The sequence below is a fragment of the Ceratotherium simum genome, chromosome 5 (assembly GCF_057802395.1).
Source record: "Ceratotherium simum simum isolate JZ-2026a chromosome 5, ASM5780239v1, whole genome shotgun sequence".
Lineage (NCBI taxonomy): Eukaryota > Metazoa > Chordata > Mammalia > Perissodactyla > Rhinocerotidae > Ceratotherium > Ceratotherium simum.
This window is the reverse complement of record NC_141904.1, coordinates 72,204,174-72,217,728: the sequence shown is the minus strand read 5'-3', so window position 1 is coordinate 72,217,728 and position 13,555 is coordinate 72,204,174. Positions and strand designations below refer to the sequence as shown.

The 13,555-nt window shown below is 42.6% G+C and overlaps 1 protein-coding gene across 1 annotated transcript in view; it reads left to right on the top strand.

The window, feature by feature from the left end:
• The window catches only part of PDZRN3 (PDZ domain containing ring finger 3), a 235,348-nt gene that overhangs the window by 9,886 nt on the left and 211,907 nt on the right, over positions 1-13,555 (top strand). Inside the window, 2 exon segments of the mRNA XM_087431351.1 lie at positions 5,623-5,709; positions 12,020-12,127. Of these exon segments, the coding sequence (XP_087287477.1) occupies positions 5,623-5,709; positions 12,020-12,127 (195 nt within the window).

Below are 13,555 nucleotides of genomic sequence, written 5' to 3'. Positions count from 1 at the left end.
TGAATCGGGTAATTTTAACACTGATCCAGTTGTTAGATGTTCAAATATGATAGCAAAGCTCATTTTGAGCAAAATCAATGATACCTTCCTGAACATTGAGCTTCCGTTTCTTCTTGTGACTTACTGGTGTAGGTGCTGTGGCTGGCTCATGCCATTGCTTAGGTCTTGATGCCCACATCCCCTTCTTCAAGGTTAACATCTGTCTGCCTTTCTCAATCCTAAAGACCTAAGCACCTCTCAGGGAGACCCTACACTGCACTAGGGGCCCGACTACCCCCTTGAGTTGGGTTCTGGGGTGGAGACTGGAGTGCTGAGGATCTGTTAGAGCTTCCTGCCTCGCACCAAGGAGACACGGATGTCACTGGACTCCAGAATATGATCAGCGTCTTCCTTCTCCATCCCCCAGCCCAGGCTCTTGGGTGCCAGCCAGCTCCTGGCTCTCCTAGGTCCCCTTTCCTGAAAGGAAGACATACATGCCATCTGGGAAGAGTAATAGAATAGGGGGCAGCTCCAAGAAAAGCTGCCAAGGAGGTGCCATCTCACTTCTGTTTTTGTCGTTGTTGTTTTTTCTCTATTCTTCACCTTTCTTTTCTTCCCAGCCCATCAAGACCCACTGATCAGGCAGAACTCAGAGCAGTCCCTCAAGTCTCCGCAGTCCCCGAGTACCCTGTGCTCCCCATCGCTCCAGCTTCTTCTGCCATTGCTGTCCGTGTCCACGTCCACAGTTTCTTGGACTTGATGTTTATCCTGTGAGCCAACATCTGTTTCCCCATCCCCTTTGTTCTTGTGGCCGTCTCCCTCCAGGCCTGTGTGTGTCGTGTGTCTGATTTCCCCTCCTCACGCCCTACAGCCCACCAGTCAGTGTCATTTGCCTGTCCCATCTCTGCTCCACGCTCAGCTGCTCCCATCGTCTTCTTTATCATGTCTCCTTCCACCATAACAACTGTCTCCTGGCTCTTGAGCGGTCCTGCCGGAATGTGCCACTCTTCCTCCAGACTTGGGAAAGAGAGAAATGTATCTGTGGAAGTAACTCCCATCAGATGGCCAGATGTTGTGATGAATGCGTAACTGTCTTTATTCTCTTAGCTTCAGGCCCCAGCCCTCCCAAACTTGCTTTAGATTGACTAAGTTAATTTAGGATTAAACGTTTTCCATGGCTTGGATTTTGTGGCAGAGTAGTTTATGAGGTAAAATAAAGCACTTAAATGCTCAGTATAATTTATGGCACATAGTAAGCAGCCAAGAAATGTTAGCAGTTATCATTGTTCATGCAATATAATAAGATTTCTTTGTTCTTTTATTTTTGGCCTCAGTGCTGAGCTGTGCTAATGTCTACCCTACACTGTGCCTGGCTTGTGTTCTGAGTGCGTAGTATTGGCCAGGCCCTGTGCTGAGGTGCTGTGTAGCCAACATCTAGCTGCTTTGTGCTTCATAGTAACCTGTGATGTGAGAAGAAACTATTATCATCCCCATTCCATGCATGAGGAAACTGATCTCAGGTTCTGACTCTGGAGTCCAGGATCTTAACCATTACCCTGTTCCTGTCAGGGGTGTAATACTCTCATGATACCCTTCATTAAGATACTCTTAATCTTTGCAACTGTTATTGCATAGTCCAAAGAAGCCTTGCTTAAACTCTAACTACAAAACTAAGTAGATGTCTAATCCTTCATGACGTTTTAATGGGAAGGCTCAGTCTTTTGAGGCAAAGGGATTTAGGATAGGGTGCAAAAATTTACCAGCAGAGTACAAAGAGCGTGGGCGTTGGAGACCCATGGAGCCGGGTTCCAGTGGCTCTCCCACTTTGCGATGTGTGATTTTAATCAAATGTGTGAATTTCTCCAAGCCTCAGTTTCTCAGGTGTAGAACATGGATACAATGCCTGCTTCAGAAGCTGATGTGTTGGTTAACCAGGTGTTTATGTGAAGTAGAGCTCTTTCTCTTCTTTGTTTTCCTACATCAGGCCATTGAGAAAATTTCAAAGCATAGGTTATGATAAACTACCAAATCAGACCAATATTGGTTAAATTTTCTTCAGGTGAAAGATGCCACTGTTAACATAATGTGTGTGAATAGTCGGGAAAGCAGCATTGATGAGAGCCTTTGCCCTTAGCCTGTTTATACATCTCTTCAATTGGTGGAATATGATTCATGAGAATCATTTGAACGCATTCTATCCTGATGCATTTTGAGTCCAGGAACAGGTTAAATGTTTAAGCAGGAATTCATGTTAACATGTTAAATGTGTTGTGTGAAGTCTGGTGTTTAAACTCGATTAATATTTCTGAAAAATTAGAAATTAAACTAAAGTAGTTAAAGTTGTTGAGGGTGAGGGGAGTGGAAAGGAAAAACCAGAATTAAGCTCAGGGTGTCAGAGAATAGAAAATGACCTTTGGTAGTTAGATGGAGAAATGAAAGGAATTTGGCCCAGACAGAGCTTAGAACTTCTCTTATTTTATCGTTCCCAGCATCATGTGTTGAATCTTCCACGTGTTGGCTCACTACTGAAATTCATTCCTAAAATAGGTAGTGCCACCAAAAGCCAATCTAACCCCCTGGACAGCAGACTATGTCAAGATGCTTGTGGAAAATGAGAACACCCCTTCTTTCTTTCCAGTGATTGCATCTGGCAAGGAAGTGTAGACAGTCAACTTGATTGTTCCAAAATGTTCTTTGCAAACTACTATTAGGCTGAGGAATGTTGTTTTTCAGGCGTTGTCTCAAGAGAGATCTCTGAGGCTAGGGCTGGACTTAGGGGTCTTTGGGCTTCTCAGATTGGGTCTTTTGGAGCTAAACAGTTCAGTCAACAGTTTGGAGTTTTGTTCTGACATTGGTCTCCTGGGTTAGATTTCCTATAATGAGTTACTTTATGGAACTTTTTGTATCTCCAACATTGAACCGTCTTGGGAGGGACGAAAGATGTTGCTAGCCTACATCGCATTCTGTTCTACATTCCACACTAAAAGGGTGTGGTATAGAAGAGGAATTAAGGTCTGGAATTGGAGAACATGGGTTTAAATCCCAGCTCGACCTCTTCCTAGCTCTTGGACGTGGGACAGCTTTCGTAATCCCTGTCCCTCAGTCTTCCCTGAGGATGGATGGTAACAGTGCCAGTTGATAAGATTGGTGAGATTATTAGATAAAATAAAGCACGTAAATGCTCAATATAATTTCCAGCACATAGTAAGCAGCCAAGAAATGATAGCTGTTATCATTGTTCATGCAATATAATAAGATTTCTTTGCTTTTCTTTCTTTTTTTTTTTTTTTTTTTTTTAAATAAGTAGTTTTCACCAGCAGATTTAAAACTAGTCTTTAATCATGTGATGGTGCGTTCTCCTTTGTGCATCTTGTGAGATTGTCAGACTGGAGCTGTCTGCCCTGGATTACTGTGTCACTGTGCAGTTACTATCTCTGATTAGTTATGAAAACCAGAAATGTGAGATATGTATAATAACTCACTCAAATTCCCGTGTATTTCTAACTTTTTCACCCCTCTAAGAAAGCAAAGCAAGAAATGGACTTAGCAAGATTTTCCCTTTCCAAGGCAGAAAGATATAAACTGTTTCAGTTCACAAATCATCATGTTTAGTTTCAAAACTATTCGGTTGATTCTGAATGTTTATTCTGTTACAGCGGTGAAAGTTGTTGCCTGTTAATTTGTAACTCAAATTAATTATCAAGGTGGATAGCATTGATAGATGCTTTTGCTGGTGGTGCTGTGTATTGGAAAAACTTTAAAAAAAAGCTAATAAATATGTTGTCATTGTAGAGGCTCTGCTGTTTTTTAAGTATAATAACTTGATAAGAGACTTGCTTCTCTTTTATATTAAAGTATTCTATTTTATATATCGAGTAGTGACCCTGCAGAAATGAATATTTTGTTGTGTTGTTCTTTTTTCTTTTGGTGAGGAAGATTAGCCCTGAGCTAACACCCGTGCCCATCTTCCTCTACTTTATATGTGGGATGCCTGCCACAGCATGGCTTGATGAGCGGTGCATAGGTCTCTGCCTGGGATCTGAACCTGCAAACTCCAGGTCGCTGAAGCAGAGTGTGTGAGCTTAACCTAACCACTGCACCACCAGGCCAGCCCCTGATGTTGTGTTGTTCTTACAGGATGCCTAGTTCTTTCATCATAAACTGCCCTTTCCTAATAAATTATCATTTTTTTGTTTTTACCAGGTGTTAGTAATTGATGCTTAGGCTTACATGAAATTTTTGAAAATATTTTGAAGTCTGCTGTGCACTAACTAGTCATGAGAAATAGCTGTGGTTACTAAGAACTTTAAGTATGGAGATAATTCTACACAGTGAGGCCCATTAGTCTTTTATATATATATATATATTTTTTTTTTTTTTTTTGGCTGTGTTGGGCACAATTCTCCTGGCCAAATATGGAACCAGAGTTGTATGTTGACAACTATAGCAATAAATGATCAGTGCTCCAGAAAAACCAATGGGCCCTGCAAGTCAGAAAGAGTGGTTTTCTTTGCCAGTGTGGCGGAATCAGATAAGTTACACTCATGCCACTTAAATGTTGCTGCTTATTTCCCCAGAAAAAGTAGAAGGGAAAAGTTTTATCAGGAGGCAGTCAATATCAGAATAAAATCTCTTTCCAAAAAGCTTATAGTGAAGTATTTCATATTTTTAAAAAATACCACATTTAGATAATACCATGTTTAGACAGAAGACGTGAGGGAAGCAATTGCAGGTTTACAGTCAGTACACGTGAAGTTTTGCGTACCATACCAATAATTGGAAACGTTTCAGAGGTATATCAGCCAGTTTAATGTGTATGTCGAAGCCTAGTAAGTGACAGTTTGTGCATAAGGTTAAATCTATTTTAATCATCTGTTACTTGAGAGTGTTAGTTGCGGTGGCCTGGCATCTCCATCCCTTTTGACTGTTGAACATTGCTCCTGGGAGACCTGCTTGGGTGACTTCTACTTGATTTAAAGTGGTTCACCTTGACCAGCCTGCCTTAAACAGAGCGTTTTCTGTTCAGCAGCTCTGCATCTCCTACAGACTGGACAGTAATTACTTTGTCAAGATGCCTCCTCCCCCTTTTCAGTAAGATTCAGGATTTTTCTGTTTCCCCTCCATGTTTGCATCTGACTTTTCATGAACTAATTATCCCGCAAGTCTCCCAAACACAGGTGACTATTGATGGGCCGTACATGCGCTCAGACTTCCGAGAGGATTACCATTTGAACCTTTTGTGACATAACATGAATGCTGCTGTTGAGAATGGTCGAGAAACAAACAGAAAGTAGCTGTCTAGACAGCCAGCGTACAATGGGCCGGTCAGAGGGAAGATGCATTTGCAGACCACGGAGTCATTGATAGAAAGTGTTCGTTAGGCGTGTCTGGACATCTCCAGATATTCTTGCATGGTCATTCCAGGGTTAACCAGTATCTAGAAATGTTGTAACCTCCTCAACACTGGACAGAGTGTCAGCTTGGGCCCCAAAAGTTTCCTTGGTTAAACTTCCCAACAGATTTCCCAGTTAGGACTTTTAATGATCAGCTTGGTAGTCCATGAGTCTACTTAGATAGAAAGAAAATTCCTACCACCTATTTCCTGTTTATAAGTAAAATTGTGAACTCATTTGTTCCCTACAGGGTGAAGAAACCAAAAGCCTGACTCTTATCCTGCATCGGGACTCTGGCTCCCTGGGATTCAATATTATTGGTGGCCGGCCGTGTGTGGTATGTTAATTGCTGAAATGTGTTTTTCCTTTCCCTGACGTAGCTGGAAGAGGGGTCAAGGTTTGGGGGTGGGGGGTAGGAAACCTTGCTCATCTCATTCTGCTCTCTGTCATTAGAGAGTTCATTGTTTATCTAAATTCACACTCAGGGATTTTAGCTTAGTTGTGGTCTCCTAAAATAGCATTGTCCTGGTAATACAAAGCTAATCTAAACTGTTTAGCTTTTGGGGTGCATGTCTGTGTCACAGTTGAGCTGAAGAAAGTTGTGTGAGATGTGTGCAGTTGTAACTGAGTATCTGAGCTGGATTGTGGGATCCAAGACTGGAAGTCTGATCTGGAGTTCTGCTCTGTCAACTCTTCATTAGTCAGGGACGATTTTCTAATTTGTGGGTTATTGCATCCCTTTGCTTTTTCCTCCCAGTGAAGCTCTGTGTCCACCTCATTCATCATGAGCCCCTCCTCCCGAAGGAAGAGGCTGAATTCAAATCTGTCTATTTAACTTCGAGGAAAATGTCTGCTGATAGGGCTCTGGGGAAGTGGCATAGGATGTGTTTCGGGATCTCGCCTTTCAAGCGGGATTATTGGAATGTGTGTTGTCTGTTGCCTGTTTCTTTTGCTGACCATTTCCTCATTTATTGGCTTAAAAGGAAAATAGTCAAAGGAAAGGAAAAGAAAATCAAATTCACTCATTCAACAAATAAGTATTGAACATGGGCTATTTGCTAGGGGCTGGGAGATATCATGGAGCCCAGGGAGACGGATCCCTGTGGTCATTGAGTTTATGTCCCAGTGGGGACATCAAACAAGGAACAAGTAAATACAGTTACAGATTGGGAAAAGTGATAAAGATGAAAGAAAAAAATGGGAGGATGGCGTATGGTAGATACCAAGTAACAAGGTGCTTCATTGACTGGGGTAATCAGGCGAGAGAGGAGGAGAGAGTAAGCCAAATTCTAAAGGATAAGAAGATGTCAGCCATCCCGATGTGGCTAATGTTTGCCCCACCCTCATGAAGCTCATGTCTAGACTGATGAGTTAGGAGAGGATGGCTCAGCTGTCAGTGATATTCTCTGTGCCTGGGTCCAGCTAAGGACATCGTGGGTGTCAGTTAATCCTAGGGGAGGAGGTGTCCTGGGGCAGGGCGACTGGAGCTGAGTTGTGAAGGATAAGTAGGAGTTTGCTAGATCAGAGGTCCATATATAATATATTTAGTTGAGCATTCTTAACTGTAAAAAAATTTGAGCGTATTTAGCTAGCTATAAATTTGATATATCTTCACTTCTGAACTAATGTTACCTGCCTTATAAAAGTTACATGCAAAAGGGAGCGTTTTAAATGATGAAAGTGAGTAGGAATAAACTTGCTAATGTGTTCTTTCATCATTCCGATGCATTGTGTGGCCTGTACCCGTCTTGGAAGATCACTGAGCTAAAGGAAAGTGGACGAGCCCAGGGAAGGCCGTATGAGGCCTGGAACAGGGACGGAATTGAGACTTGGGGGAACTGGCTAGAGCATGGCTAGAGTTGGGGCGGCGGGGAGGCAGGAAGTGGTCAGACAGAGGCGGCAGAAGAAGACAGGGGCCTGATCCCAAAAGGCCCAATAAGTCCTGGGGTTTGGGGTTTGAATTACCTAGGCAGTGAGTCGCCAACATAGAGCTTCAGTGGGCACGAGGAGGATTATGGGTAAATCCCCCTTGCTCCTGGCCAAAGCCCCACTTGCAAAAACAAACATAGTTTATTGTAAGAAATGACAGCTTAGTTATAAAGTGATACATAGTCACTAAAGTGATGAACTAATACATTATCTGCCTTATAAAACATTCATATAAAGAATGTTGTAAAGGATGAGAATAAAATATGGGAATGAAGGTGGATGGGGGCAGGGGGCATTCCCACCTTTCTGAGCCCCAGGGATGTGCACGTACCATGTTGTGTTTCTTCCATTGTCTTGGTGGAGTTCTTAACAAACTGTAGAATTATGTCAGGTTGGTATTTTTTATCTTTTCCCTTGTACCACTTGACTGAGATGTGCTCACTGATTCAGTCCTTGCGGCCGGGAGCCGGCTCTCTCCAGCTCTGAGATGGGCAAGGGCACGAACTGGGACTGAGTCTCTCAGTAATCGGCCCTGGGAAACCACAGCAGTGGGACCTAGCCGTGTTCTCCACCTTACCATCCAGAAGGTGTTTTGCCATTTAGCATGAAGAACAGAGAGTTGGCTGTACTTGGTTTACCTTCATAATTTTTATTCCTCCTCTCCCCAGCCATGTTACCAGTTTTAAGAAACAGCTTCAGTAAACTAAGATGCCCTTCACCGTTAGACGTTTCAGAAGCTTCCGCAGCCAAAAGAGCCCAAACCAGGAAGGTGTAGATTCTCTGCCTCATGCCAAAGGGTCTGTAGGAGAAGGGAGCTCCGTGTTTGCAAAATGCTTGAACTGGAGATTCGTGCCTCTGGCTCTGGGATTGTTGGAAAACCTACTGTGTGAAAGCCATTGAAGAGGATGCTTAGTTTCTGCACATCCCCAGGGGGGAAAGGACACTCCGGGCCTCACTGGAATATGGTTCTTTCTTGTGCTTATCAAAGAACATGTTTTAGGTTATTTCTTTTTCCTTTTAAAAGTGATTAAACCAGACTGAATTTTGTAGCGTTCATAAGTGCTCTCCATTTATGTGGTCTTTTTGCAAGAACTACATGCATGTCCTCTGGAGGACAATTTAATTCCATATGCATGTGTTTGCCAAAGTGTTTTTTAAAACTTGTCCTAATTACCAGAAATAGCATAGTGAACCCTAAGTGTATTCTGCATTGTTGCCTGGTAATCTGGCAGGGCATTGAGAATGTGCTAAAACGCCAAGATGAGCAACAAGGCACACTCACTGTTAGTTGCTGGAAGTAGAATGCAGTAAGATGACGTGTGTGTTTCCCAAGGAATTCCTGTGTTAGATGCTGGGTTGGGTTGTGACATACACCCAGCCGGGGGGCTCTGACATAAAGCTTTTCATGGCGTGATGCAGTACGTAATGCTCTTAGCAGAATCACACGATCCATTCATTAGTTCTCACATCCCTCAGGAAACAGCAGCCAGTCTAGTGTGTCAAACCTTGCACTCCAGCCCTTGGCAAGTGTACTTCATTATCAGGTACCCCTGGGGTGAAAACAATCCCTTTGATTTTTCCTTTTCTCAAGCCAGCAAAGTAAAACAAATGCCAAGTCATGTTGGTTCCCCTTGATAAATAGCTCTAACTTAAGACGTGTGAGAGGAGCCAAAAAAACAAGAATCAAGAGATATCTTTTAAGAAAAAAATCTAGCTATCGAGGATGGATGTGATTTGTTTTTCTTTGATTTTGGGCTTTCTATAATTTTTGTACTCTCTTCCACCCCCTACCACTTACTGTCTTCATTTAACCTAAATTGTGGTGTTTGCTCTTGCCTGTTCCTCTCTGGTTTTTTGTTTGTTTTTTATTTGCAAGATCAGCCCTGAGCTAATATCCATGCCAATCCTCCTCTTTTTGCTGAGGAAGACCGGCCCTGAGCTAACATCTATTGCCAATCCTCCTCCTTTTTTTCCGTTTTTCTCCCCAAAGCCCCAGTAGGCAGTGTATGTCATAGTTCCACATTCTTCTAGTTGCTGTATGTGGGACGCGGCCTCAGCATGGCCCGATAAGCGGTGTGTCGGTGCGCATCTGGATCCAAACCAGGACCGCCAGTAGCGGAGCGCGCGCACTTAACCACTAAGCCATGGGGCCCGCCCCGCTCTCTGGTTTTTTGCTTGAACTTTCTGACGCTCCTTAAGAAAAATTAGTTGTGCACGTTGTAGTATTTTTCAAAACGAACCAAAACCAAAATCCCATCCCCTATCTCCCTCTTCCCCTCTAGCCAAGAAATGCAAAGCAGTTAAATCAGAGTAAACACAGATTACTTTTCATTTGATATATTGACATCACCTCTTAGGGAACTCAAGCTTGTCCATAAATCCTTTGTGGTCCATTGAGAGTCTTCAAGTTCCTCTAGTGGAATATTCCATAGCCTGGAATGTTAGACTTCTGAATTCCTGTGTATTTTTAAGATTTTTCTCAATGGGAGACAATGTTGCACTTACAGCTTGTGTAAGAGAATCAGCCTATCCTTAGTTTGAAACTGACCTGTGCCACTTTTTAGCTGGGCGACCTTGAGTAAGTTACTTAACCTGTCTGCCTGAGGTTTTTAATCTATGAAATGGATAATAGTACAGTCATGTACTGCTTAACAACGGGGATACATTTCAAGAAATGCATCGTTAGGTGATTTTGTCATTGTGCAAACATCATAGAGGGTAGTTACACAAACCTAGATGGTGTAGCCTACTACACACCTAGGCTGTATAGTACTCATCTTATGGGACCACTGACATATATGTGGTCTGTCATTATTATGTGGAGCATAATTGTACTTACCACTTGTGGTTATTGTGAGGATTAAACGGTGGACCTGGAGCACTCACTCCCTGGTCCCCGGTGTGTGCTCAGTAAATAGAAACTATCGTGCAGCTTTGTACTTGCATTCGAGATATGTACATGGGGAGCTACACAGATGCATTAGGACTAGTGTATTAGTAAGATGGCTGTGCTAGAGAAGGGAAGCAGATAGAGGTTCAGATGGTAAAGGGTTAGTGTGCAGTAGGCCCGTGCAGACTGCTGTGATGCCGGGCAGGGATGCCTTTGGAGGAGAGCTGATCCAGCACAGCACCCACAGTCTCGCTGACCCTTCTCTCTTGGAAGAGTTGATAGAATCCAGATGGCAGTTAGAGACCTATCCTTGTCATGTGGGGATGAATGTTGGAAAGAACACTTAATGCTCATTTTAGGTTCTGATTTTGGTTTCTTTTGAATCATATTTATAACATTGTATTGTGTGTGTATGTGTTTGTGAGAAAGGGGGTGGGGAGGGAGAGCGAGGAGAGGAGTGGGGAGTGTGCCTTTTCCCTCCCTTAGTTACTGCCGTTGCACTTGAAGGGGTAGATTGAACCACATTCAAAGTCATCTGTTTCCCTTTTTAGAATATAGGGTTTTTTTGTTGTTGTTGGTTAAAGAAGAAGATGTATTTTCATAGTTGTTTTTTAACAAATGGAATTTTTATATATTTTCGTGTAGAGAAATTATTATTGAAATAGGTTTTATGGCATAATAGCAAGAAATTATACCATGATGCTAGATCTTGGAGTTTTTGTGGAACATCCTGAACTTACTTTTCAAATGCTTTTGTTTGGAAACAATACATGCTTGTGCCATTTAATTTATAAATCCATCTCACTAGAAATTTAATCCACACACTTGGAGAGAGTTCATCCCAGTGCTGTTTGGAAAGAAGTTCATGAACAAGCCGTAAGAGATTTTTATGAGCTTGTTAGAGCCTTTTGATTTTAAATAAAGGAAGGAGTTTGAGCAGGGAGCTGTCTTCTTTCCCAGGAAGTTTCAGTCTGGGCTTTGAAAGATCTAAAGGGATTTGAGGAGATTGAAGATCAGAATTTATTAGGATTGGGGGAGGGGTGCTTTTCTGATGCAAATCAGGACAAAAATACCATACCTATTTTCACGATCAGACTACTGGATATTTAAAAGCTTAATAATCCTCTGTGTTGGTGAGGATGTGGGAAAACTGTCTAGTGAGCTATCAGATTACCTCTGAAGGGTAATTTGGCGATCTCTAGCAAATGTACATATCCTTTGACCCAACAGTTCCATTGCTAGGGATTTGCCCCAGATATATACCAGCAAAGATATTTCAAAATACAGGTAGGAAGGTATTAGAGACAGCATTGTCTCTAATGGCAACAACTGGAAACAGGACTAATTATCCCTATGTTGGGATACTGTTCAGCCACTTCAGGGAGTAAGGTAGACAGACTATGGGGACTGATAGTGAAAAATATCCAAGATTTTTAAAGTTAAATGAAAGAGGCAGGGTACGCAAGAATGGAGAGAGCATAATCCCATTTATATGCATAAAAAAGGAACAGATACATGTGTAGGAAGGTGATACATGGAGGTTTTTTGGAAAGGATGCATAAACTGCAAATAGATGCTATATGGGGAAGAAAGATGATGAGGGGGAGATGGTGGAGACGTATCATACTTTTCTTGTATGGATAGAACTATTTTACCGTGTGTGTTAATTTTAGTTTAAAACAGAAATTACGGGAAACAAATGGCTTTTAAACCCCATTTTATCCCTTTTGACACCAGCAAGAGTCCATTACTGTCTTAAGAGTGTAAGCTTTATTTTCATGACCATCTTAATGCCTAGCATTCATGCGTGTGTTTTTTTAACCCAAAGGACAACCAAGATGGATCGTCCAGTGAAGGAATCTTTGTATCCAAAATAGTTGACAGTGGGCCGGCAGCCAAGGACGGAGGCCTGCAAATTCATGACAGGATTATTGAGGTATGTGAACACTGGCCAGTGTCTGTTAATAGGCTGAATGCCATCCCGTCTTCGTCTGGCTCAATGCGAGATGTTTGGTGGGGGAGGAAGGCCTAAACTGGTGGATAGTGGGGCAGGAGGCAGAATTATCCGATTATGTGGGACCAGATGGAGTGTTGATTGTCTCGGTGTTAAGTTTTTGTTTATATTAAATACAGAGAAGCCAGATTATGAGTGGCATGCTCACGATTTGGCTCTTTTCATGTGGCCTCGCATCTGTTTTGTATGCTGCAGTTATAACTTTGTGTGAAAACCACTGGAGAGTTGTATGTTAGTTGAAACCAGATGAGCAATCGCTGTTGTGCAAATTGTGACTCTGTTCATATTGGTTACCAGGGTATAAAGGTATCAGCTTTGGAGTCGTTCTAATGTCCTCAGAGCTCACAGCACACGATTATTGCCACAAATGCATTGTTCTCTCTTTTGTGTTTATTTTCTTTGCCTGTTTTCAGTTGTACAAGTTGATTGTCCAGCGATGTGCAGGCAAAGATTGATGTTCAGGATGGTCTCTCACATCATCACCGACTTCTCCATTTTCAGTGCTTCACTCATCATTTCAGACTCTCATAGCAGGTTTATAGATTTACGCTGGGGGAGGTAGATCTCTCAGCGCCACTGTGCAACACTTGGGAATAGGGTCGCACAGTGTCTTAGGATGCTCCAAGCTGCTGAAAGGGAAAGAATTATTCATGCCTCCTTGTATGGGCTCTTGTTGCGAAGTTTGATACAAATGACTCTTTTTTTTTTTTTTTTAATGAGGAAGATCAGCCCTGAGCTAACATCCATGCTAATCCTCTTCTTTTTGCTGAGGAAGACTGGCCCTGGGCTAACATCTGTGCCCATCTTCCTCCGCTTTATATGGGACGCCGCCACAGCATGGCCTGATGAGCGGTGCGTCGGTGCGCGCCCGGGATCCGAACCCAGGCTGCCAGCAGCAGAGCACGCGCACTTAACTGCTATGCCACGGGGCCGGCCCCCAAATGACTCTTTTTTGCTGATGGTTTTGACCATTTTGATTGCTCTTTTAATGGGTAAATACATGAGCTAAATTTGTTGGATCTCCTATGAGAAAAAAATTAAATATGAGAATCCAAGATGATATGTTGAATACCTCAAGAAACTCACATGTGGGCCCTAGCCCTAATACAGTGCGTTAAATAGGAAACTGGAAAAACAGCATGGATACCACTGCATCTTTGCTGTTGCAAACACATTTGTGTAGCGTCTGTATTTCTTGAGTATTTTTATGGCCCATTTCAAAACCTTGGACCAAGTGGGAGCTCTGACCATGAGATAAGTCATGAGTGAAGTTCATGTAGCCCGCTGGAATTTGGCCACACGCTTCTCCTGGGGAAAGGAGCATTGGGAAGACAGAGAACAAAGTCTTGC